The sequence below is a fragment of the Copidosoma floridanum genome, unplaced genomic scaffold (assembly GCF_036245765.1).
Source record: "Copidosoma floridanum isolate Cflo_tuat_1 unplaced genomic scaffold, Cflo_Japanese_pri ptg000006l, whole genome shotgun sequence".
Classification (NCBI taxonomy): domain Eukaryota; kingdom Metazoa; phylum Arthropoda; class Insecta; order Hymenoptera; family Encyrtidae; genus Copidosoma; species Copidosoma floridanum.
The window spans coordinates 25,031,477-25,058,362 of record NW_028321883.1 but is presented as its reverse complement, the minus strand read 5'-3'; the positions used below and the strand labels follow the sequence as shown (position 1 = coordinate 25,058,362).

Genomic DNA, 26,886 nt, shown 5'->3' with positions numbered 1-26,886 from the left:
TCAAAGTGTATCTCGCCTTCGCCTTTCCTTTCCATAAATCCATAATAAAAAAACCTGGATGGAAATGCGTGGAAACTGATGCGTAAAAGGGGGTCGTGGTTTTCTTTTACTCCAAAAATTGTACCTACTGGCACATTACGTTTTGTATTGTTTCGACTTTTCTAATCAATATTTTATTCAACAAAGCAATTAAATTTCTTTTTAAATACACATTATTTTAGTATAGTTTTTTTGGGAGTCGTTATTATAAAATATACTACACATTGAGATAACTATTTACGATTTAATTAAGAAAATACATATATACATGGATTTGAAACAAATTTGGTGTATAGAAAGCTTGTGATAAAGTAGTACCCAAAACTTCATGTCTTTAAATTATGATTTATTGACTTGAACGTCAACTTCAGTGCCAGCTGCTAAAATTTTTTTTCCTTTCTCTTTCAATTTACCATCAATGATTTGTTGTTTTTCTTGTTGAATTTTTTCTTGCAAACACTTGTGCCTCTCAACAGCACGGTCAACTTCACCAACTAACTTTTTTATTTTTATTAAATGTTCTCGTTGCTCGTCAATTCGACGCTTTTGATTAGTACCGTAAGGAACTGGCCTTCCATCCTTAAACGAGTAATCTGGTAGATTTGTCAATGGACCAAAGGAATTGGGATTCCGAGGCAAATTTCTGTTTTCTCTCCATTTGACGTCAAAGTATTTTTGACGAATTGACTGTTGAGTGTTTAACCGAGTAATCCTTAAAACCGACTGCAACATAGCTGTCATAATTTCTGAAACATAGGATTTGTACATTAATACAAATTTTATAAAATTACTGGGATGTCTAATGATACTGTTATACTCACTTTTCTAAGGCAATTTAAACAAATTAAACTTTGTGACAAGCATGGAATTACCAATAAGATGTTCTTGTTGCTCCAACAATGACTTGGTACTGTAAACAAAACAAGGCAAGAGTTGAAAAAAAAGTGACACAAACGAGTAAGCAAGCAATGTCTACAACTAGAATAATTCACACCATTGACATAAAGTTAAAAATCATACAGTAAAAGTAACTTTTTTTTTATTAACTCGGAGAAAAATGTATTGTTTTTATTTTTAGGTTGTGTTAGGTAACACTAACGCGTATACCAAATACCTACCAATTACCTATATATATAGCCATTCGCAAGCCGCCGAACGAATCTCTCCGTTCGTGCAGTAGGAGAGAAGCCTAAAAAAATCATAATAGTCAATAAGTGTGGTTAGAAATCATGGCTTTGGTTTGCGCTAGAACGGTTTTGTATCCTGGTAAAATTTGTTTACTTTATGTAATTCATGATATAAAGCGTATCAAAACTACCCTTAGATTCTCCTTTCTAGTGATACAACATGATTATACAAGCTTGCTGCTGCCTATTTTGTTTATTTTTGTTGGATAGTGAACCTCATGGGGACCGGGGGGGATACGTCGACGCAATAATTACTTGTTTCATCAGACTTAAATTCTCGATTTTAAAGTTGAATTTTTATTTTTAGCTCTAAGGCAGAGTGTCCGACACATCAGCGTTGTCAAACAACTCGCTAAATTCGTAAGTTTTCATCCCTGTTTGTGTTTGTTTTGTATCTTGTTTTGTGTGGTTACTGCCTTTTATGTGTGTAACAACTTATCCAGTAATTAAAGTAATGAATGATTATGTTGTTTTTACAGCAAAAATGCAATCAATTGTGCAACAGGATCTACTTGCCAAGAATCACAGGACAGCGGTTTTACGCTGAAAAAGTTGTATTTGCAAGAGACAAGCCTCATTTGAACGTAGGAACGATTGGCCATGTCGATCATGGAAAAACTACTCTCACTGCAGCTATCACAAAAGGTAAGAGTACATTTTTAACGAAAGTGTACGATTAATAATACTTTTTGGTATCCACAGTTTTGTCAGAAAAAGAATTGGCAAAGGCAAAGAATTACAACGAAATTGATAATGCCCCAGAAGAAAAAGCTCGAGGTATCACGATAAACGTGGCACACATTGAGTACGAGACAGAAAAGAGGCATTATGGTCACACAGACTGTCCAGGTCACGCAGATTACATAAAAAACATGATTACTGGTACAGCTCAAATGGATGGTGCTATCTTGGTTGTCGCTGCTACTGATGGCACCATGCCTCAGACAAAAGAGCATTTGATCCTGGCAAAACAGATTGGCATTGAACACATTGTTGTATTCATCAATAAGGTAAATTTCTTGATTCTTACACTCTTTTTTGAACAAATTTCTAGAGCTTATTATTGTTGACGATAAAACTATTAGGTGGACACTGCTGATGCTGATTTGGTTGAACTTGTGGAGATGGAGATAAGAGAGGTTATGACTGGAATGGGATTTGATGGAGAAAAGGTTCCAGTTATCAAAGGAAGTGCTCTCTGCGCTCTCGAAGGAAAAAATCCTGAAATAGGAAGGGATGCAGTAATTCAGTTATTGGAAGCTGTAGATAGCCACGTACCAGTGCCAATGAGAGATCTTGACAAACCGTTTTTGTTACCAGTTGAGGGTGTATACTCTATTCCGGGTAGAGGAACAGTCGTCAGTGGCAGATTAGAACGTGGAAAATTGAAGAAGGGAACTGAGGTCGAGTTTTCAGGCTACAACAAACAATTGAAGAGCACCGTCACGGGTGTAGAAATGTTCCACAAAACTCTTGAATATGCGGAAGCGGGAGATCAGCTGGGTGCTCTTGTCAGAGGTCTCAAGAGGGAAGATGTCAGAAGAGGCATGGTCATGGCCAAGCCAGGTACAGTCAAAGCTTATGATCACATTCAGGCTCAAGTTTACGTTTTGACTCCAGAAGAAGGTGGCCGAAAAAAGCCAGTAACCGAGATGATGCAGCTTCTAGTATTCAGCAGAACGTGGGATTGTCCAGCACAGGTCTCTGTTCCAGGAAAAAATTTGGCTATGCCAGGCGAAGATGCAAAGTAATTTTGACGTTCATTTTTTATTTATTATTCAAGTCAATTTTTTCGTAGCTTGATTTAATAATTACGTTTTTTTTTTTTTTAGATTAGACTTGAAGCTTTTCAAATCAATGGTGTGTGAAAAGGGTCAGCGTTTTACACTCAGAGATGGTGGTGTTACCGTTGGCACCGGCGTTGTTACTGACCTTTTACCAGCGTTAACCGAAGATGAGAAGCTTGTTGTAATAGAAGGGAAAAAAGCTATAAGAAAAATACAAAGGAAACAAGAATTGCAAAAAGGTGCAAAAAAGTAAACGTTAATGAATGTATTTCGTAACAAAATAATCTTACACCCGTACTGTAGATATTATTAAAAATTGAAATCAGCTTTATTTGTTATACTTTAAAAATGTCAAAAAAAAAAAAAAATTATGAACTATGTTTATTAGACATTGATATCGTACATAGAAGCTGAAATTGTATTGCAAATTGCTGGAATTTTTTAAACTTGAGTTGCGTAATTATTTAAGTAAGTGAGTGAGTATAAATATAGTTTTGCATACAATAAATTTTGAATACTTTATGTATTTTAAGTTTTTTTTTCATTGTACAAAAAAGTGTAATCCAAAATCTTTCATTTTTAATTAGCTAAGGTTGTATTAAGTGTTATCTTTCTTTCTCACAGCATGCAAAGATGCGACGGATTAGAAACAAACTGAGTAATTTTCGTAGTCCTAAACTCGAATTCAATCAGATACAATTTTATTTGTTTTCAACATTTTTATTGCTGGATTCGAATGCAGGGCAGCTCAGGCATCGATAAAAGAGAGTATAAGCCGTGTAGGCTATTGATTTATCGTGGCAAACATTTACTGTTTCATTATTATTATCATTAAACGTTCAAAACGATAAAAAAAATTTCAAACTATTTTTAACAAATGAAATATTGTTCAGCGAATCATTGATAACAATAAAATTAAACAGTAGAAAATAAATTTCTGTTCATTATTTGTTGAATCCGGACAGTATCATACAATCAATTGCAGAAATTTATCCAGTATATATAGGCATGCCATACTATAAATTGTTAAAAGAGTCTCAGTTAAGGTCCATAGTAAATACATGATCCAAAAGTAGCTGCTCTAGACGAGAAAATGTTGTAAGTTATGCCCAATTACTGCTTTTTCGAGTGCGTGTTTTAGTTGATTGGTCCAATCGCTCAATGTATTATAATATATGCAATTTTTCTGATAGCTATAGTTTAGGCGCCAGGTAGGGTCCCGTGGCCTTTTCAATTAGAACGGACCCACCAAAGTTTTTTTAATGTATTTTTGCCTGCTGAACACGATTATCGATGGTGGGTCGCGATCCGGATGGACAATTTTTTTTTATCAACAAATTTTATAAACAAATATAAATTATTCATTTTTTTGGAAAAAAAAATTTTTTCCTATTCTTTAGCTCATTTTGAATAAAAAAGTTCATTTACACCATATGCCTAAACCCAATACTTTTCCCGTAAAAAATTCGACAACTTTCAAAAAATGCGTTTTTTGCTATTTTCAATAGCTTGCTACTTAAAGCCCAATTAATATTTTTCAACTCAACACCTCTCAAATTGTGAGCCAAACATAGTATTTGAAGAATACGTAAAGACCAATTGATTTCATTTGGTTGTTCTTATCCAGCGAGCTTGACGGTCTGTGCCTTTTTAATGTGACCGTACGGCCTCGGCGCAATACAATATATTCTGGCATTAAATGTTTGTTATCTGGACAGCCATACATAGATTGTTTTTTATGTATTTTCGCCTGCTAAACATGATTATTGATGGTGGGTCGTAATATCGAAGTTGATCAATGTTTTTTTATTAACAAATTTTATAAACAAATTGCAAAAATGTAATTTTTTCTAAAAATAATGTTTTTTTTGCTTTTATTATATTTTTTTACTAAAAAGTTTTTAATTCTCCAGTTTATATAGGGGCTTACGGTAGTATATATATAGCTATGTAGTCAGTTTCTTGTTGTCAACAAATTAGCATACACCAGTAATCAAAAATTTTTGATCTTATCAATGTGTGCAAAATAAAATTTAAGAAAATATAACAGGACTACCCCAAAGTATAATAATGTGATGATACGTAGTTTATTAAGGTACGATACATTTCTTTGTTTAGAATCTATTTTATAGTATACTGCATCTTGTACATATATACATACATATCTTACGAAGTTACCACAATTTTTGTTATTTTATTTTCCACTGTACTTATTTTTACATGTGTTTTCTTTTTTACAATTACAAAAAGTGCAGCACGGTATTTGTTCTGCAACACATAAGCAGATTTTTCTACTGCATACTTTACAAGAACAAGGTTGTAATAATTCTTCGTAAGGTGGAATTAAAGTTTCAATTTTTCGTGGCATAAGGAGATCGTCACACTCTATGTAACCAAACTCTTTCGGATCTAATTGTTTAACATCAACATTCAAACATTTAATTTGATAATATACAACGGAATATGCTCTTAAAATGTGCAAATTGATAGAATTAGAGGTCGGAGGTAGATCTTTCTTTTTACAGTTCACGTTTTTTTGCGGAAATAGTATGGGCTTAACAGATGTACATTATACATTATACTAAACTTTTTGTTTAAAATATATAAAAGCAAAAAAAATATTATTTTTAGAAAAAATTACATTTTTGCAATTTGTTTATAAAATTTGTTAATAAAAAAACATTGATCAACTTCGATATTACGACCCACCATCAATAATCATGTTTAGCAGGCGAAAATACATAAAAAACAATCTATGTATGGCTGTCCAGATAACAAACATTTAATGCCAGAATATATTGTATTGCGCCGAGGCCGTACGGTCACATTAAAAAGGCACAGACCGTCAAGCTCGCTGGATAAGAACAACCAAATGAAATCAATTGGTCTTTACGTATTCTTCAAATACTATGTTTGGCTCACAATTTGAGAGGTGTTGAGTTGAAAAATATTAATCGGGCTTTAAGTAGCAAGCTATTGAAAATAGCAAAAAACGCATTTTTTGAAAGTTGTCGAATTTTTTACGGGAAAAGTATTGGGTTTAGGCATATGGTGTAAATGAACTTTTTTGTTCAAAATGAGCTAAAAAATAGGAAAAAAATTTTTTTTTCCAAAAAAATGAATAATTTATATTTGTTTATAAAATTTGTTGATAGAAAAAAATTGTCCATCCGGATCGCGACCCACCATCGATAATCGTGTTCAGCAGGCAAAAATACATTAAAAAAACTTTGGTGGGTCCGTTCTAATTGAAAAGGCCACGGGACCCTACCTGGCGCCTAAACTACTAGGAGTAAGAGTTGAGAATTAGTTAAATAACCGACTCTATTGATATACTTATGTATCCCTGACGTGTCATGTTTTGATCTAAATAGTCTTTCTCGGCTCAGCAAGTCTCATTTGAAAGTGAAAGTTCTTGTTGTGCACTGTTTTCTCACCAACACCTGGTTAAAAAAAAGCTGATTACAATGGAAATAAAATTTTGTTTTTTACGATGGACAATTTGTTTTAAAAAATTTTCTAATGGTCTCAAATAAAAAGTAACACATTGACTTTCCAGGGTAACTAAGATTGTTTAATTTACGTGATATCCTATTGTAAAACGCTTATGACATTTTCAGTAGGTACTACAAATGACAGACGATTTTTCGTAGAGTTTCTTGTACCCGTGAAAATAAATTGTATTTTAAAATGTTTAGCACCAGAGACCAATAGGATGATTATTACATCTCCGAAAAAGTGCAGTAAAATGCAAAAAAAAATACCGGTTTTTTCCATTTTTGTATCATACCGTATGAATACCAAAAACAAACGATGCTTCGTCGTGTGAACCGATCACGCTATTTTTTTTTCATCTCGCAAAAACACAAGGCATTCCCGCAAAGCAACGATTCGGCCGAAAGTGAAAACGCGGGAAAGAGACCAACCAACGTATAAATATGTACATAGACTTACGATCGGATTTATTGAATCATCGACACCAAGAGCGCAGTCGAGCAAACTAACATTTTTTTCAATTCTTTTCCTTTTTTTTTTCTAATACTATTTCTCGTCACGACACGCTCGACTACTCGGCCGCTGCCGCAACCAGCCGGCTGACGACATTATTTCCTCCTTACGAAAGTCCTTTTTTTTTTTTTTCCTTCCTCCACCACTTTTCAGCATATTACTACGGACGTTTGCCGACAACTCGCCATCTTTTCCCGGCACTTCAATCCGATTCTCGGAAAAGTAATGAGATCGAAAGGTACACACAGATGTGGTGTATACGAGCAATAGTTGCTACTATTTTATCTTTTCACGCGGAAAAAACCGAATAACCTTTTTATATACACGCTGACGCTATTGGCATTTGAATTATAAACCAATACACCCCACACCCATGAAATACATACATTATATCGGTCACTTGCGGTTTACCACCAGATCGTCCTTTCGATCCGTCATCCCGAGCTAATATAATATACAGCGAATCCTATGACACACTACGTATAATAATACGCAGTACTTATATATACATTACCGAGATAACAACCGATCCCTCGACATTTTTGGCCGCTATTTAACGTATCCAGTGCTCGCCTGACCCAATGTATATACTTACACGATTGCCCAACAGCTTACACAGAATTATCCGATCCTACGTGTACCTATACGTTAAACAATGTGTATATATACCTGTATACACGGTCGAACGCTCGATTTTAAGGGATTATACCGAGAAATTATCCGCGCACAAGTATAAGTATCGCGAATAGCCTATTATATACAGCTCGGCTGTTGCAACGCGTTTGACGCACCAGTCACAAGTTAAAAAGTGTACCTTATAGACCGGCGCAATAACAACGAAACCGGTAAAGTGCCGAACTTACGACACGCCGCCATAAAACTGTACGCCCAACAATTGTTATTTACAAGAATATATGTATAAAATTTCGCTACGTATATATATGTATATTGGGACGGAGGAAAATAAAAGTGCGGCGGGGTCGGCTATAAAATAAAAGGTCCCACCGGCCGGCTTCCTCATTCCACCGCGGGATGATTATGCCGCAGTGAACAAAACGGACGCGCTCCGGGTCACATTGTACATCATACAGAGAGAGAGAGAGAGTCCTCTCCGCGAGTGTGAGCAAGGACGCATAGGTATAGAGAGCACCGGAGGATGGCCGCGAAGATGGGACCGACGTTGGTGTTGGTGGTGTTGTTGGCCGCAGTGAATTGCAGCTCGGCCAGACCGGTCGAGCCCCGGGGGGGAATCGCCTCCGAGGTGAGCGACCTCCTGGCGACCGGGGACACCAAGGTACAGCCGCAGCAGCAAAAGTTCGAGAAGAAGCGGACGAGCAGCGTATCCGGTTGGTATATATTTACATACACTTGTCTCGAAACACCGAGGACTATCTATACTTACATGTATATATACGTATATGCATTATAATCATGTGTAAATGCCGCAGGGAAGGAGGACGCGGGTGGCCGTTACCAGACGTTTGGGAGCGACGCGGACGGTGAGAAGGGCTTCCTGAAGAAGAGCTTCGGCAAGGCGGGGCACGGCTACAAGAGCCGGGACTCCTTCCACAAGAAGATCGGCGACAAGTACGGCTTCGAGGAGCACGAGGCTTACTCGGCGCCCACCAAGCCTCGGATCGGCAAACGCGTCGGGGACCACGAGGGCGCTGGTTCGTGTCTTACGTGCTTTGTTCTTGCGTCGCTCCGACGATGCGGATAATATTGTTGTTTTTTTTTTTTTTTTATAAAATGTCACGTCTTGTCACGAGTATAGGTACCATTGTCGAGTCTCACTACGTGGACGACGGTAGCGCGGAGAGCCTGGACGGGGGTGACGAGGAGGACGGCGGTGGCTCGAGCTACTCCGGGTCGGGCGAGTCCTTCTTTGAGTCGGGAGGAGGTGGCGCGAGCGACCTCGGGTCCTACGAGGGATTTTCCGGCGAAGGCCCGGATGGCTCCTACTACTGATTTTATTGAGAATACACAAAAAACACGATCCTTCATTTTCTCCCTGTACTTATCACCCATTTTTATCTTCTTCAATGTTCTAGTCTATAAGTGTACCTTCTCTTCTCTCCCTCCCTCTCTCTCCCGTCTGTTCGTCATTCTTTCGTTTCTTTGCATTTCACTCATCAATCATACATACAAGTGTATAGTTTTTTTTGTATACGCATACGCAAATACATGTACTGTAAATGTGTAATGATTCACGACGTCAATAAATCGGTTGTTGATATTTATATCGTACATTTGTTAATTTTAACACAATTGTATATTCATTCATACAAACCGTTTGCGCAAAAGAAAATAGAACAAAATATTTGTCATTTCAAGGGATTCGCATAATAATGCAAGTAAACGAAAATCTTTCAGAGGAGTTTTTTCCCTGCACGACTAAATTTTTAATGTATAGCGGATAAAAATATTGGGTAAATAGAGTCGCGACGTCGCATGTGTAGTGCGTTTATTTGTTTATGTGTTCGAGGATAATGATGGGCAGACCGTGTACTATTACGCGAAGGTATATATAAAAAAGGGTGGAGGAGCCAAGCCGGACTGAGGGCGAGCATAAAAAAAAAAAGAAAAGAAAATGTCGATACGATGGCATCTCCCTACGTGTATACGTACGTACACGTGCAAGAAAAAAGGAGCAAATCGTGTAAGGCTATATATAAACCTGTATACATGTGCAGTATATGCATACATTGCAGAGGTAATGTTCCAGAGGCGGATGATATGTACCGGCTAACTGTCGGCAATAACACCAATATACGTATAGTTATGTAGGTATATGCATTACACAGTACGTACGTATTATACACAAGCCCATTGCACCTGCACACGCGATCGTATAGCCGGTAAAATTTGTCAGAGCTATATACGTTTACGTACAGCTTATACGCGCGATCCCCCGCACACGTAAGGACGTACGATGAAAAGGAAAAAAAAGAATTTTAGTCACGCGACAGGTAAAACAACCCCCTGCCGGCTTGCTAATCACATATACCAGTTACTTAATTCATCTCTGCGAACCCAGTTAAATGCACGAGTATAAGGTACAACACGGCTTATCTTTTCCTATATACTTATTAGCTCTCGTCATTTACTCTTATTCGCATTACGTGCCGCCTGTTGTACGTGTACAACATTTCTCCACCCATTACTAGTTGTTATACCCCTTCCCCCGATCAGCATAGCATGATGTACAGGTTCCCTGTACCTCGCCCTCGCAAACGTACGGGTACAAAGCACACAATATATTATATACTTGTACGTCCGGGCGATCGATCCGCCGATTAGTATCAAACTCACCGGTATATATAATGTACTATAACGAGCCGCGAAAAATCACGCATATGCACATGCACCCAAGTACGTGTGCATAAATCTCCGTTAACCGGCCGAAATCGTCTACAGTTGTTGCGATCATTTGTACAAAGGGGAAAGTTTCACGCGAACACTCTCGCGCGTGCACCCACCCCCCAAGTGATAAAATATTATACCCAGATCCTGAGCGCTAATTGCGCTTTATGCGTACCTAATTATACGCGCTTAATCGTCACTTTGCCGCTGTCTCAACTCCCGAGGATTTTTTTTTTTTTTCTTCCTCCTCTCTCAGCTGTACATAGTAGTGCATAGTATACCATTTTAGTCGAGAGCCATACCTGTACCGTTTGCAGTACGAGTACGTGTTAATTAGGAAAGTTAGCTTTATCTGATAAATGCCATGTACAATCTACGTATATATATATACATGGTATACATGCGTGGGCGCCCATAACAACCGTATCCACTTGATTAAATTTCGTCAACGTCGCGCATATAATGTTTAACGTACACGTGTGCATCGGTATATACACGCGGTCGCAATATTCACAATGAAGCCACATCTGATGCACGAAATCCAGAGAGAGAGCGGGTGTGCGCGTCTCCGCGGAATTCCCAAATGAAGAGCTCGGGGGAGGGTGAGCAGCCGGTGCCAGAGAGGTGCATTACTTATACCAGTCAGACAGCCTTGATTGACTCAAGTCGGGGAGCGATTCGCCCTATACGTCCCCGTCCCTTTGCTGATGTATGTATATAAGTTATAGTATACACCTGCAGCGTCTCCGAACCTCACCTTACTGAGCGCGCTTTTTTTTTTTTTTTTTTTTTTTTCCACCCTTTTTATTCTCTCTGGCTTTGCTCCCTTTGCTGATTAGAGGAGGGGCGTCCCTAGACTCCCTCGCCCGGGGCCGTTACAGCGGCTGATGCGCGCGCGCGCCGTGAATGGAATGTAAGTGAGCTGTCGAGTAACGTCGTTAGGCTCGCTGTATACACATATACAGCTACCCCAAGGTTACGTGACCAGCCTGACTGATGCCCGGCTCAAGGGCTCTTTTATAAATATTAATCACGCGCCCAGGTACATTAGGTATACCTTTGTGTAAAGGGTAAACGTCTCCATACAAGCGTATCAAATAAAATTTAAAAAAAAAAAAAAAAAACAATCGGCGTTTATTACTGTGCCCAAAGAAGCTTTATATTTGGCTCGATTCATCGGGGGTGGGACACACACTCTGCAGCCCTGGTGCCTATATAGGATTTTGCGGCTCGAGTGGCCTTACCTGTCGTAGCTGCGGGGGAGGGTACAAATATTGATTTTAATTAGCGCTGCTTGGTTGACTACCGGCGTGTAACCAAGTACAAGCGCGAGCTCAAGTGCACGCGACCCTTGTACATACATACATGTATATACGTATATGCGCTAATGCAGCTCCTCGTTCCATGTATAATATATACCCCTCGGGAATATGCGAATGATATGACGGCGATGACGCGCGGGCATGTATGTGTGTGTATAAGTGTGCTTTGTTGTTGCGGGCGCGCGAGGGTGTAGCTGTTGATGAGCCTTACGTGCGGTATGTCGAGACGTTTGGGTGGATGCTTACGAGTTGCCATGATGGGGGATCGCGGTTGTAAGTAGATCGAAAACTGCTGACAAAGCGCCTGCGCGAGGATAAATATAAAAACACAAACAGTAAAGATGAAAACAAAACAAAAAGGGGGACACAGAGAGAGAGAGAGAGGGGCCAATGTGAGAGCTCGTTACGCGGATCCGAACCTATGCACACTTTTCTTTTTCCACCCCCTTTTTTTCTTTCTTTACCGCTACTCTCGCGGCCCTCCTCGAATTTTCCGAGCCCCCTGCTGCGCCCATTATCATCCGTCTAGTACATATAATGAGCAGCGGCAGGGCACAGCAGCGGTTCTTTGTTCTTAATTCCATGAATGGGAAAAGTGGCTGGCGGGACCCCCGTCACAATTATACGAACGCGACCGAGTGGAGGAATGTACAGGGGCACAGAGAGAGAAAAAAAAAAAAAAAGAGGGATATCCATTGTTCCGCACGTAGGTGTGTATATATATATAGACGCGTACAGCGGAGGCATACACGTCGTAATATACCTGTATACAGTAGGCCGTGTCCGACTGCATTTTTACCTCTTCCACTTGGCGTCCCGCGATATGTACTCGTACAATGGAACTTGATGGGTTAGCCGAGGACAGCGTGTCGTCTCGGTCGACCCTATGTTGGACAAACTCTCTTTTGATATTCCATCCGCGGAAAAATCTCGTGGCCCTGTCCTGCTCGGGACGAGCGAATCGCACGCCACGTCATTTAACTTTACATCGGAGGGATTTAGTTTTCAATTATTTCGGGAATCACGGTATCATTTTTCCTTTTCCCCCTCTTAAATGTAGGTATATGTACGTGATGTGGTGTCTCGTATATTTATGTACTCACCTCGTTTTTGATGGTATTAAAAATCATGTTTTTTTTTTTTTTTTTGTCATCAACGGGACGAACCGCATGTAGGTCCCACGTAATCTCCACTCTACTGGTGAAAATGTCCTCCTCGGAACGAAGAAAAATCCAACGTAACATGAGTAAATAAACTTACTTTTGATTATAATTTTTATAAAAAATAAAAAAAAAAAAAAATGGAAAAAAAAGTAAACAAAAAAGAAAATAAACAAACGTGTATGGCATCAACGACTTTTCCTCCACTCGGCAGCTGGTGCTCGTTACAGTACATGTATAGTTGTCGGTGTCGAGCAAAAGCCGCGGCGTTAAAATGCCAATAGCAGCATGGCGGGGCGCTGCGTGAAATTTGAACTTTCTCCGGCGGGCAACGGCAAAAAGATGCGGTCGGTGAGAAGTATAGCTGCGCCCACGTGTACTTACAACAAAACACCGCGCGGCCAGGTATTATAAAAGCCGACGAGGTCCGAGCTTGTCACTCGACCGAACGAGGATGGCCAGCGCGACTCGAGCTCCGCTGACGCGGCGATTGCTGCTCCTGGTGTTGCTCCTGCTGGCGTTTGCCTGCACCCTGGCCACGGCCAAGCACCACAAGGAGGAAGGCGGCAGCGAAAAACACCACCACCACCACGAGGAGGGCGGCGAGAAGGGCGACAAGGGACACAGCAGCAAGCACCACCACCACGAGTCAGAGCACGGTGAGCACGACGAGGGACACCACTCGGGACACCACGAGGACCACCACGGCCACAAAAAAGTGAGTTACATGCCGCGTGGTCCATTGGACCGGGTGTACCTTATAGCTGACGCGTTGCTGTTTTCGTTCAGGCCCACCACGACGAAGACGAGAAGCATGGCGAGCACCACGAGCACGAGCACGGGCACAAGGGTGGCAAGTTTGGGGAGAAAAAGGGCCATAAAAAGGGCCACAAGACAAGCGGTTATCACCACAAACTCCACAAGGATGAGTTTCACAAGGTGTTTCGTTTGTTTTTTCATGTATATAATATTATGTTTATACATTTTGTATGCGCACGTGGCCTAACTCGTGTGATTTTGTTTTTCGTTGGAAGGAGCACAAGTTCTACGACGATTACCACAAGGGGGGTGAGCACGAGAAGCACGGGCACCACCACGGCCACCACGGGCATCACGAAGCCGAGCACAAAAAGGGGGGCCACCACCACAGCGGCAAACACCACGAGCACAAGGGAAAAAAGGGACACTCGTCCAAGGGCCACCTCGACCACGACCATCACGGCCACCACGGGAAACACGGCCACGAGTCCCACCATCACCATCACGAGGGACACTCGAGCAAAAAGCACCACCACGCCGGCAAGAAGCACCACCACAAGAAGGGCTGAACAACCATCCTACGTACCCCACCAATCATAACGATTATCATACCATGTACTACTCTGTATGCTCGTCTTGCTACGATTCATTACAATTTACTTTCATAAAGGCTCGTTTTAATAATAACAATACACGCAATCAGATTTTTTCTTTTTTCTCTTCAACTCGCCCCATCCCACCTTACATGCCCTTTATCCCCCCCCCCTAAAAACATCCACTACCGTATGAAGCTCAACTTTTGTATTGATGGAAGATAAGAAAAGAAAAAAAAATAAAATAATGCAATCTAATCGAAAAAGGAAAAAAAAAAAAAAAATTACAAGTATCGACGTAAAGAGAGATACAGCGATGACAACAGATTAGTCTCGACACTCACATTGTCCCACCGATTTGCAACAAGCTACGAAAAAAAAAAAAAAAAAAAAAAAAAAAAGCTCACGCGTAGGGCGCTGTATAGGTGAAAATCGCACTTCCGAGGACGCGATTGCCATAGGTGCCGGTAAAATTTCTCTGCCGAATTTCTGTTTTTGCCTCACCGTAAGCGCACGCGTTGCGAGACGGAAAGAAAAAAAAAAAAAAAAAAAGCGCCAATAGCGCGAAAAATCGGGCGAGATGCTAACCGATCGCGGAAAAAAAAAACACAACAAACAAAGACCCCCCCCCCAAAAAAAAAAGCAGAGAAATCGCTTCCAACAGCGGCAGATGGATGACGCAACGAAACGCCGCGTTCGGGCTCCAGTTGAGCGTGGAGATCGGCGCCAGGAATGTCGAAGCGCGACAAGTGGGCATATATTTCGTAAGCGATTGTCTTGCCGCACTGGTGGTGGAAGAAAAAAAAAAAAGAAATAGAAGAAAAAAAAAAAGACACACCGCAAAAGTAACGCTCGCGACGAGCCATATAACCGGGCGCGCGCAAACCCGGGCCGGGCACAAGTTTCTCGGCCGTGGGACACTCATCAGCTGCACCGATCACACAGCCATGAGGAGTCGCGGAGTCTTGTTGCCGGGGCTACTGGCCCTACTGGTGCTGCTACTGGGATCGGCGAGTTCACCCTCGGAGGCGCGCTTCGTTGTAGGTCCGGTACGTGATCTCGAGCCGGCGGCTTCGCACCACCACCACGAGGAGGGCCACGGCGGGGAGTCGCACGAGGAAAAGCACGGCGAGCACGGCGATAAGGAGCACAAGGTACCACCACTCGCTTGGTCCGGGCCAACGATTGATCGTATATTGTTTACGTAGGGCTACAAGTCGCATCACGAGCACCACAAGGGCGAAAAGGGCCACCACGACAAGGAGGGACACGAGCACCACTACGACGAGGACAGCGGGCACAAAAAGGTAATTTAAAACCAATAATCAGTACAATAGGGTGTATCGGAGGTGAGGGTGTAATGTCGCGTGTTGTTAGCACCATCATCACGACGATGGGTACCACCACGAGCACCACAAGGGCGAGAAGGGCGAGAAGGGGCACAAGTTCCACGAGAAGGGCCACTTTGGGAAGGGCCACAGTACCAAGGGCCACCACGAGATACACAAGCTCGACGAGTTCAAGAAGGACAAGGAGTTTTACGACGAGCACCACGACCACGGGCACCACGAGAAACACGGGGGACACGAGCACGAGCACAAGCACAAGAAGGGCGGACACTTTAAAAAGGGCCACCACCACAAGGGCCACCACGAGGGTGAGAAGGGCAAAAAGGGCCACTACAAGAAGGGACACCATCATCACGACCACAAAGGTACGATATTATATACAAATATATATACATACACATAAACGTCACCTTGAAAAGAAGCAAGAGGAGTTCAAAAAAAAAAAAAAACATCTTTTCGTTAAATACAAATAGGTCACAAAGAGGAGGGGGGGCACAAGGATCATCATCATCACCATCATAGTTACGGGAAGAAGGGCGGACACGAGGACCACAAGCACTGGAGTCACAAGGGCCACTAGCTGATTTTTCTCCTTTGAAAAACGAGCATTACTACATATTATACATCATCTATATACATACTGTATAATTTAATCTTACAATGTAAAAAAAAAAAAAAAAAAAAATCGTGCGCTCGTACGAGCAAATGTAAAAAATACGACATGTGTGCGGTACACGTAACAAAATAGTATATGTATTTGTACAAAAGAGTAAACAATCGCGCGTGCATCGTATATTGCACTTGTAAATGGCGAATAAAAAAAAAAAAAAAAAAAAATTATCCTTCAAATAGTTTGACTTTGTTTGAGTCCTCATACACCTTATCACCCCTTTTATTCGTTATTTCGTTATTTTTGCAAAAAACAGTGCACTCGAAGCGTAACGTTAAATTTACTCGACCCACTGAACTATATTAAAAGGTACTTTTACACGGTACATATTTTAGCCGAAAAAACCCTTTAAACGCACGCATTTCTTTCCCCCCCCCCCATAAATTGTACAAATCAAAGTCGCAATTAAAGATCCGGCCATATAAATACACACAGCCAAAGCAATCGTGCAATTACCACGGCCCTGAAAGGAACAAAGGTCCTAACACACAGCCAGGCTATGGAGGGGGCCACGTATGGACCGACGAGCCGGTACGTATACGGGCCCAACGGCCGAGAGGGAGCGGCGCTCCCGGGGTGAGTTTGCCGTACGTTCCGCAAACACATGGCTATATATACCGCCGCCGCAATTGCGAGGGAGCAAACTGCAGCGCAGCACCAGCCGAGCGAGAGATGCTCCTCCTCCTCCTTTTCTTTTCGAGATCTCTGTATATATAGATATGTGTTTTCGCGTCACTCTTTAGCCGCGACGCTTGGGGGGGTAGTAGCCGTCGCAATAGTCGAGCTCGTCGACGTAAGTCCTGATCTCGGTGTGGGGCTCTTGTATGCACTTGAAGAAAAACTCCCCGTTGGCGAAGTAACGCCGATACGGCAGACTGTACACGCACTTCCAGCCAAAGCTCTCGGCTACCATAGCTGTGTACCTATACATATACACACACGTATAATCATCATCACTGGGGGGTGGGGGGGGGGAGTTATACGAATAAAATATGTACCTGCTGCTGCAGTCGATGCGAAAGAGCCGGAAAGCGAGGTCCCGGCCGAGGATCCAGCTCTCGGCGACCATGCGCCGGGCCAGCCCTTTGCCCTGGTGGTCGGGGTGCACGGCCAAGTGGGTGCACTCGAATATGTCGTCGACGCAGTAGGTGGCCCAAAGGTCCGGGGCACGACCGAGGTACTCGTAAAAGTCGAACAACTCGGCGACCTTGGGTGGGAGCTCGCAGCCCGAGGTTTGGGTGTAATAGCCGGGGGGCTTGAGCTCGGCTTGCCGGGTGTTTCGGTTGATGACCGCAGCAACGAGGCAGCCGCGGCGGTCCTCCGCCATAAGGGTCATGCCCGCGCTCACGTGGTCGTGCATCGAGCGCAACAAGATAGGCTGTGCGGCGCAATCGCCGGCTAGTCCGGTGTTCACGAGGATCGGCTCGTTCTCCATGTAAGTCGCCCCCATGAACTCAATCACGCGGGAGTAGTCCCTGGGCAGCGCCAGCTTTAGCTCGTAACTGGGGCCCTAGTGGATTTTTATCATTCGGTTGGTCTCTCCGCGTGTTGTGCGTGTGTAACGCTTACCTTGTTCGGCTGACAGGTCATGCTGCGGGTCAGGTTATGCCACGTCCTCGAAACGAGACTCCTGGGAGTTCCTAGTCGAGCTATGGCGAGTTGCATGTTGCTTGGGTGATTTTTTTTGTTTTTTTTTTGTTTCTACTTCCCTCCTTTATTTCCATCAAAGTCTAACTGGTGGATTTTGCTCGATACTTGTGGGCCGAGGGTACCGGTATATCCAAACTTTTGACGTTACAACCTCACATGTTTGTTTACGTATATACATACATAATATACATACAGGGTCATTCGTATCGGTACATCCCTATACAATCACCTCATTTTACAAGGATTGATGCCATATTAAATAAAAGTACAACATATGCTTATACAATATTACGTGTTCATTTCGTCAGTCTTATGTTGGGTATGTTATTTAAACAGTATACGGCATTGTGACAGTGCAATCATTTTACAATGGGGCAATCGAGTTTTCAACAATCCATGCAATAAAGTTTCTCAAACATCCTCCCCGAGGATCCATAATAAAGCGGTAAATAAACGTGTGTGGCGATGGTAAGAGTTGCGAGGGGTCCAATTGATTTCGGATGGAGGGTTTTCTCTCTCTTGCAGCTGTAATTTTTTCGTCACCCGGTATATATCATGTATACTGGACCGAGGCTGATGCAGTTGCTAGAAGGAGGTGGTGGATCATGGCACTGCAACTTATCTTCTCGCGAACTTATCTGTCATTTCCATATGGTCGACTCCGGGGACCTTCACTCCTTCGTAATGCTCCGGCAGCACTTCCGCTTCCGGCTCGAAGAAGAAACTTTTTGCCGTTGTTTTCTCTTCTTTCCTCCTGTCCCCCCCCCCCCATCGCCGGCTCCTCCGAGTTGTTTGCAAACTCCCTCCCGAGAGCCGCGCCAGCGTAGTAGTCGTCCGAACGTGCAAATCTGAAATCGTCGGCATCGCGATGACGAGGGACCAGCTTTCTCGGAGCCAATCCTTGCACCCCCACGGCGCACGAGCACACTGCTACTACCAACAGCCACCACCAGCGACCCATCTTCGACAATGATACTCGCATCCCTTTTTTTTTTTTTTTTTTTTTTTCTTCGCAAAAGGGTGATATTATTCAGTTGCAACGTCGGGCAACAACGAGCGAAAGTGGCTCGGGCAATCAACTGAGCTCGCGAGCCGAAAAATTCCATGGCCTCTATATAGAGGAAATCGCTACCTGCAATACATACATACATATATATATATCTGCAGTATGAATCGAAACGTGTGTATCCCTATATATCTCAAGGACGGCTGTACACGGAGGTGGGGGATGGAGTAACGAAACCGTTACGGTTGCACGTAGTGCCGCGGTCGGGTGCTATATCGCCGCGTGTGTATCAATCTTACAGCGACGGTGTGTGCAGGAGACCCCCCCCCCCACCCACTCAACGTTTCTATTATATACGGGAGTGGATCATACGTAGCCGCCGTGATTTATAACGCCCCGTATATATACATCGATCTCTATCTGTCGCTGCGATAAAGGAGAGTAGATCGGTTCCCCCCCTTTTTTTTCCTTCTTCGACAATACGCTGCTTTATGGGAGCGTGTACACCCGTAACGGGCAACAAGCAACCCTCGTTAGAGATTATTGTGGGGGGCTAGTTTTTTTTTTTTTTTTTTTTTTCCTTACGCACGGGTAAAAAACCCCTTCACCTGATTTCGTGTGCTCGGCATTGAAACGGAGATATTGCGAGAATTTCCTCCATGTACATTTATAATCATCGCACCGAGAGAGAGAGAGAGGTTGAAATGTAAATACAACAATGCGCGAGTTGATTGGTACACGCGCTTAAATTAGCATTTGCGAAAATTCGATGTGGTTGAGATGGGAGGGGGGGGGGGCGTCGATGAAAAACCGCACTTGTATTATAACCCACGTCGAGCGTGAAGGGTGTATATATATACGTGCACACAAGTTGGGCGTGTATACATATATATGTATGCTTTTGGTGCAAGCCGATAATTAGTCCTTGGGAGTAAATCGTATAAAACCGAGAGGGACGCGAGGACGAGTACAGTGCGCCTACGTATTTTATTTGCGTTTATTCTGCTCCGTTGTTGTGCTCAAGTTTATTTTTCAACTAAAACATACACACGTACGTTTGCCTGCGCCAGTGCCAAGTTGTAAGTTTAAGAGTGTCTTTCGTACAAGCGACGACGAGTGTTCGAACGATTAACCAAATCGATTTGTAATGTTGTAGCCCGTATATATATATAGGTTTGAAAAGTAAAAGATTCCAAATTCTGAATTTTGTTAAGTAAAAGAAAAAACAACGACAATTTCGAATTTTCACAGGCACGTGGGGGAACATTTGAAAACCAACCTTTAAAAGTTACATCCGCACCGCGTAAGTAAAAAAAAAAAGAAAAACAAAAATTGTTCTTCGCCCAGTTGGTCAGATAAACGTACTCCTAATCAACAGCCCACTCATATTTCCAGTGTAACAACGTACTGAAAAAAAAAAAAAAAAAAAAATTACAATGGCGATCCAGTCGTACCCCGCAACAGTGGCGGCGCTACTGTTGTTGCTTCGACTGAGCTCGAGCACCGGCTACCACGTGGTGCACTCGCAACACCAGCACACGCAACAGGCACCGGTCTCCTACGTCTACTACAGCAGTCACCTCGAGGACGCCTACCCGGTCCACGAGCGCGCGCCCCTCCACCTGGCGCAGCACCAGCAGCCGCCACCGCTCGCCCCGTACTACAACCTCTACGCCGCCCAACCTGCCCCCATAGGCCACCCCCAGGGGCTGCTCGAGGCTTCGTCCGAGGAGGAGTCGGGCTCGCAACAGGAACTCGAGCGCGACTCGGCGAGCGGCGAGCGCGACCGGCAAGGCTACGCCCAGAGCCACGGCTACGAGGCCGCCGAGGCGAAGAAACACGACTCGGGCAGCGAGGAAGCCCACCACGAGGAGGAGGCCGCCCACGCAGCCGGGCACGAGCACGAGGAGGCGGAACACGGGGCCCACGAGGAGGAGGAGGCAGCCAGGGACGCCGCCAGCCACTCGGACGGCTCCTTCCATCGCAAGGGGGAGCGCACCACGGGCTACCACAAGGTATATAATATATACCCCTACCCCGCTCATATACGGAAGGATATCGTTCTCCAAATAATGTGTGCGTAACTCATACAGGTGTACCACAAGGACGAGTACAAGAAGAACAGCGAGTTTTACGACGAGGCGGACGCCGGGGGGCAGTACGAGCGCTACGGCTCGGGGAGGAAGGAGCACGCGGCCGAGGAGGGTGGCCACGCCAAAGCCGGGAGTCACGAGTCGGGGCACGAGAACGCGGTCCAAGGGCGCCGGGGTTACGGCGACGCGGGGCACGAGGAGCTCGAGAGCAGGTCCCAGGTGGCCGAGGAGGCCGAGGACGCGCACAGCCGGGAGCACCAGGACCACGCCAGCAGGGACGGCCATCGGCTGGCACACCGACACGGGGACCACCACCACGGGCCGCTGTACCATAGGCTGCGTCGGTGAATTCACTGATTGTTACCTTATGTGGAACAAATTATTGCAAAACCATAATATGTACTGTCTGTTATGCATGCAATGCGCAAGAAAGACAAAGCATTGTTTTTTCAATAGTTGAGTGAAAAAATAAAAAATATTAATGATCATACAACATGCAGTCGTCAGAGGTGCTTATGATTTATTGGAGACAGCGTGAGTGGGGTGTTGTTGGCTGACGCGTTTTGCTTGCGTGTGCAGCTCTATAGGCCAACCGGCTGTCGGACTGTCTACGCGTGTTGTACGGGGGGGGGGGTACGGGTACGGAATGTCACTTTAAATTGAATAGGAATTCCTCCGGGGGGTGGGATGAGCCGAGGATGTTATGTACGAAGCGCCTCTCTGTACATATGCACTCACGTATACAGAATTTGACGTAACTTACTTCTCTGCGTGTATCCATCCCTATTTGTGTAAGGGCAACTCAAGAGTGCGAGAGACGTGTTATACGCCGACAAGGTATACGCGAGATGTACCTCTATATGTATAACATTATATACCAACGCTTATGAATATATCAACTATACCGTCTAAATGTGGCGACAAGACTGATGACTTGTTAACATTGATACTTGATCGTTGCAACGATGATGACGAACGATGATAATTCATCGCGTATCATATGTACATGAAATTGATGACATAGTTCCCCTTTCACGTGTTTCCCACTTGTGTCCAATTAAATACGGCTTATCTTCTCTCGAAAGAGTATACGTATAGATATCAATATATTATACGTACAGAAGAGCTGCTTGTTGGGGGGAGATGATAAAAGTAGGCGAATGCGCACGCGACGCCTACTTTTTATTTTTAAAAATTTTTTTATTTTTACAACTCAATGTAGGTGTACCTATACGTATAAGCAGAGTCGAACTCGGGGGGTGCTCTGTACATAGGTGCCGCAGGAATGCTTGAATTGCACTCGAGAATCGAGGCGCGAAACGGTAAAAGGACAAAAGAAAAGGGTAGCGATGGCAGCACATATATATATATATATATAGGTACGCAGGATCGAGACAGACGGAGAGATCAGGCGGGGACAAAGTGAGTATCGGGAGAGAGATGGCGTATATAGTTGGGAAAACAAGACGGAGGAGGAGGAAGAAAGGCTCGCACTTCTCGCGGTGTAGATATACCTTATATACCTACACACTGCAAAGCAAACAAATCGATGCCCCCAGAAGAAGAAGAAGAAGAAGTGCATTTCTTGATTTCGTTCCACTCTCTGGCGTGTGCAATATATATATATACAGCTCGTGCATATGCACCTACTTCTGTTGCTATTTCATTTTCTTCTTCTCCTTCTTTCTCCTTTTTTTTTTCCCTCTACATGCAAAGGTTTCAACTACACGTATATTCCTGATTTTATATTTCGCGCGCGCATTTATATACACCATTTGACGTACATGCAAATCAATCCATAAATACATATCCAGTTTTCAAATGTATGCCGTTGCTTCGCTATATTATATACTTGATATGCTTAACACGCGGTGAAAGTGTATACGCGGCGAACGGTGGGGAGTAACATCGCTACGACGACTCGGTTTATCGCGCGCTCTTCTTCCTCCTCGCCGTCATCAGTTAGATCGGATCTTCTCGTGAGTGTGTGTATTTACATGCGCGCACCTGCTGCTGTTGTTTTTGTTTTTTGGTACGAAATCGTTGGGTATACAGATTCAATCGGGGAATCGAAAAACATTCTTTTTTTTTTTTTGTTTATCATCTTGTTTGTTCGTGCATTAAAGTATCGATAAAACAACATTTTCATCAGTATTTCATCGTTACGTTGCCGTGCGCGCAAATGAGTGAAAGTACGTCCCAAAAGTGAAATTCGCGATTCGGCCGTGACCTCGAAAACAAAAAAACAAAAAAAAAAAAAAAGAAACAAAGGCAACGCGCAAGATGGAACTAGTCCAAGAGTGCACTTATCAATCGCTCGATCTCGACGAGGCCTGCGTGAGCTTGACCAATCACGCCGATGTTACCGATCTCTGGCTGTACACCTTATCATCCGACTGCCACCAAGTGCGTATATATATAAACACACGTTTATACCAAATGTCATCGAACGACATATTATAGTTTAAACAAACAATTTCTATGTTTTCGTGACAACGTTCACAGTGCCCTTACACCAGAGGCGCCGATTTACCGTTGTCGCGGTCGGTGAACGCCAAAGTCGACACCGCGACATCGCAATCGTGGCAAATCGTCAAAACTACCCAAGGCGAACCTTACATATCCGCGTCAATCAATAAGTTAGTACCCGCCAAAAATCAACACCTATATATGTATAGTTGAAACGATCTTTCTAAGCTAATCGATCGATTGGCCGTTCCTCCGCAGTGGCACCTATTGCCAGATCAGCCCGGAGATCGGCGAGTACGGAAGGTACGAGCTCGCGGTGCGCCCAAACGCGACCTGCGATTTCACGGTACTCGAGAAAGCAGGGAACCCCTACACTCGTGAGTACTCAAACGCTATAACTTGCGGTTTTGGCACACCTGTACAAAAAATATGACGGATCCACAGCGCTGATAATGGCGTTGGTGCTCGTGATAATCCTCCTGTGGAGCTTGTCGGCTTGGAAGACCCTGAGGAGGCGACGACGGGACTCTGCTCGTCATCGGGGAACGGAAGGAAGAGACAACAAAGACGAGACGGACGGGGGAGGAGGCAAGGCGACCGACGGGACAGCTGATAAAAGAGTGCGCTCCCTTGATGCCGTGAGAGGGTAAATACACACGTATAATCAGCTTAATTGGAGGGAATAACGTAAATGAAACCTTGGATGAGCTTTCGGGGAGTTTAATTAATTTACGAACCAACTCTGCGGCTGCAACACGTGATATTATACGATATATTAACGGTTGTGTGGCGCAGCGCGAGTATCCTGCTGATGATATTCGTAAACAACGGGGCCGGGGGCTATCGCCATCTCGAGCACGCGACCTGGGACGGCTTGTACGTCGGGGATCTCGTCTTTCCCTGTTTCATGTGGATCATGGGCGTTTGCATTCCACTGTCCGCCTCCTCGGCCCTGTCCCGCGGGACTTCAAAGCTCGCACTTTCCTGGGCTATCCTCAAGGTATATATAAATGTACTCCCATCGCTGTTAGACGCAAATTCAACCTTATTTTTTTACCTTTCGTAACTCTCCTCAGCGCAGTTTTTACTTGTTTTTCATCGGCGTCTCGCTCAACACACTGGCCAACACCCAACTGGAGGACATTCGAGTGTTTGGCGTCTTGCAGAGGTTCAGCGTCGCCTACCTGGTCGCGGCTACCGTTCACACGCTCGCGTTCCGGCCAAACACCGCGACCAAATGGAAGGTACGATTAATGATAATGATCGACAAATATACACACATGAAGGATTATCGACCCATTTGTTTTCGCTCCGTAGGGGTCATCATTGGCAGACGTGATGGTGATGCTGCCCGAGTGGGTGGTAGCTTTCCTCGTCCTCGCGGCGCACTGTCTGATTGTACTGCGGCTGCCCGTCCCGGATTGTCCAAAGTATACATATACTTACCTACAAAATAATAACGAGATTTTGGAAGGGGAGGGAGTAAAATTTTTGAAAAATATTTGCCAGTGGCTACTTTGGCCCCGGGGGACTCCACGCGGACGGCAAATATTGGAACTGCACGGGCGGCGCGACGGGCTACCTCGACAGAATCCTACTGGGCGAGCGACACGTTTACCGGCATCCCACGGCCAGCGGCGTTTACGCATCCGGAGCCTTTGATCCCGAAGGCGTCGTAGGTACGTATTATATATCACCCAAGTCTTTGCCTGTATAAATATATTGTGTATTATTGTCATGTCCACGCAGGTTGTCTACCGTCGATATTCCAAGTGTTCCTGGGCATGCATGCCGGGCAGATACTCAAGACACACCGCGCCTGGAAGGGTCGGCTGTTGAGGTGGCTCTCGTGGGCTGTCGTCTACGGCCTCGTCGCCGGGGCGTTGCACTACACCGGTGCCATTCCCATAAACAAGAACCTGTGGTACGTTTTTTTTTTTTTTTTTTTTTTTTTTTTTTTAAATTATATTGGAACATGGACTACAACAACATATTTGTGTGGTCGTATACTGTACGTGCAGGTCGCTGTCGTTCGTGATGATAACGACGTGCTTCAACTTGGGACTCCTGTCGGTGTTTTACCTGTCGATCGACGTGACCGGCGCGTGGCAAGGTGGCCCCTTCAGGATACCAGGTTGGTTAAACCATAACGAGTTACAATGTATACCAGAATGTTCACTTGTTACCCAACAGGTATGAACGCCCTCGTGATGTACACGGGCCATCAGGTGCTTTGGTCGATGTTTCCCTTTCACTGGAAAATCGGGCGCATGAACAGCCACGCGCTACTGCTCACCGAGTCGATCTGGTGCGTGGGACTCTGGACTCTGGTGGCTTACGTGCTGCACCGGAAGAAAATATACGTCAGGCTTTGAGTGCTTCAACCACCGTCCATATATATATACATATACGTTGTGTAAAAAAAGAAAAAAAAAAATCAACGGTTTTTGGAATAAAGGCAAATACGTGTATTGGTATATAATATATACGGTTGTATGGTTGAAGAGTATAGTCGGGGAGGGTTTTCGGTCTAGGTAAACTTTGAGAGGAAAAAACAACGCAATAGGAGGAAAAGAAGTATGGGACGAAGGGCTGTTATTACTGCTGATATTTTTTTACCGGCAAACGAGCCAAAATGTACACACCCTGTGGCAGCGGTTGTGTATACGTGTATATTATACACAGAGGCCCGTCAACAGGAGGAGGAGGAGGAGGAGGTTCAAAAGTGCGCTCGAAGCTTTACATATCTATATGTACATGTACCCGTCACTGAGAGAGATGGGGTAGGGGGCGAAACTCTCGGGCGAGCACTTTCGTTAATTAAATGCCGTTGTTCGGTTCTGCTTTTTAATCGAGTTATCGCTTAAGCCCCGGACAAAAGGCTCAACCCGGTCCGGCTAACCCTAACTCTCTCTCGGCTACTGGTGCTACTTTGGCGCGAGTAAGTAACGTCTCCGTGAGGCCACCCCCTTGCGTAAACATATCAAGCCAGCCCCTCTTTCTCTCTCTCTGTCGCGCTAATTAGGACCCCAATTATTCGGCCTCCCAGCGACGCGTTGGCAACGAGGCGGCGCAGACGAGCAGGGACACGCGCGGAGACTTAAACTTTAGACCCCCCCCCCTTGAGTTTGCGCCAAAGTTCTCCTCGCGCCAACTACACTGTGCGCTCTCTCGCTCCTGTGATGGCTCCAAATGCTTTTCAAACGACTTACTTTCCGAAGCTTACGCGAGCTCCTTTCCCGGCAAAAAACACGCGGTCCTTTTGGCTGCACTCCCTTTGCTGTTACGGTCCAGGGGTAATTCAGCAGCTTCGAGTGGAAACTAGAAAATTCGAGCAAGCTCCGTATACTTATCAATCACTCCATCCCATTCGTTTGTCCTTATATAATAAGTCGTTGTGGTCAAATGACGGACTCGACGAGTATCAGCGA

The 26,886-nt window shown here is 44.2% G+C and overlaps 6 protein-coding genes across 7 annotated transcripts; 4 read left to right on the top strand and 2 right to left on the bottom strand.

Annotated features, from left to right (window-relative positions):
* Positions 1-252: 252 nt before the first annotated feature.
* On the bottom strand, positions 253-1,208 carry mRpL52 (mitochondrial ribosomal protein L52). 2 transcript variants are annotated; one of them, XM_089598556.1, is made up of 3 exons: positions 1,158-1,208; positions 861-949; positions 253-785 (listed from the first exon to the last, which is right to left on the bottom strand). In XM_089598556.1, exon 3 carries the CDS (start codon positions 778-780, stop codon positions 379-381), a length of 402 nt encoding a protein of 133 aa, XP_089454682.1. In that variant the 5' UTR covers positions 781-785; positions 861-949; positions 1,158-1,208; the 3' UTR covers positions 253-378. The 2 variants fall into 2 exon arrangements, with proteins under 2 accessions (XP_089454682.1, XP_014210505.2); XM_014355019.2 differs by lacking the exon at positions 1,158-1,208 and adding an exon at positions 1,034-1,144.
* LOC106640850 (mitochondrial translation elongation factor Tu 1) lies at positions 1,180-3,947 on the top strand. Its single transcript, XM_014355013.2, has 6 exons — positions 1,180-1,305; positions 1,534-1,586; positions 1,706-1,871; positions 1,929-2,236; positions 2,312-2,973; positions 3,059-3,947. Exons 1-6 carry the CDS (start codon positions 1,269-1,271, stop codon positions 3,264-3,266), a joined length of 1,434 nt encoding a protein of 477 aa, XP_014210499.2. The 5' UTR covers positions 1,180-1,268; the 3' UTR covers positions 3,267-3,947.
* A 9,373-nt stretch (positions 3,948-13,320) lies between these two features.
* LOC106640841 (uncharacterized) lies at positions 13,321-14,194 on the top strand. Its single transcript, XM_014355002.2, has 3 exons — positions 13,321-13,584; positions 13,656-13,805; positions 13,901-14,194. The coding sequence occupies exons 1-3, from the start codon at positions 13,321-13,323 to the stop codon at positions 14,192-14,194; spliced, it is 708 nt and encodes a 235-aa protein (XP_014210488.1).
* Positions 14,195-15,165: 971 nt separating this feature from the next.
* LOC106640840 (uncharacterized) lies at positions 15,166-16,147 on the top strand. The gene is made up of 4 exons (XM_014355001.2): positions 15,166-15,372; positions 15,427-15,525; positions 15,596-15,932; positions 16,041-16,147. The coding sequence occupies exons 1-4, from the start codon at positions 15,166-15,168 to the stop codon at positions 16,145-16,147; spliced, it is 750 nt and encodes a 249-aa protein (XP_014210487.2).
* Positions 16,148-16,976: 829 nt separating this feature from the next.
* Positions 16,977-17,902, bottom strand: LOC106640839 (Arylalkylamine N-acetyltransferase-like 3). Its single transcript, XM_014354999.2, has 3 exons — positions 17,807-17,902; positions 17,236-17,747; positions 16,977-17,160 (listed from the first exon to the last, which is right to left on the bottom strand). The coding sequence occupies exons 1-3, from the start codon at positions 17,900-17,902 to the stop codon at positions 16,977-16,979; spliced, it is 792 nt and encodes a 263-aa protein (XP_014210485.2).
* A 5,367-nt stretch (positions 17,903-23,269) lies between these two features.
* LOC106640837 (heparan-alpha-glucosaminide N-acetyltransferase) lies at positions 23,270-25,830 on the top strand. The gene is made up of 11 exons (XM_014354997.2): positions 23,270-23,392; positions 23,492-23,625; positions 23,714-23,832; positions 23,900-24,101; positions 24,251-24,455; positions 24,532-24,699; positions 24,773-24,885; positions 24,965-25,134; positions 25,205-25,379; positions 25,477-25,589; positions 25,649-25,830. Exons 1-11 carry the CDS (start codon positions 23,270-23,272, stop codon positions 25,828-25,830), a joined length of 1,704 nt encoding a protein of 567 aa, XP_014210483.2.
* The last annotated feature ends 1,056 nt before the right edge of the window (positions 25,831-26,886 follow it).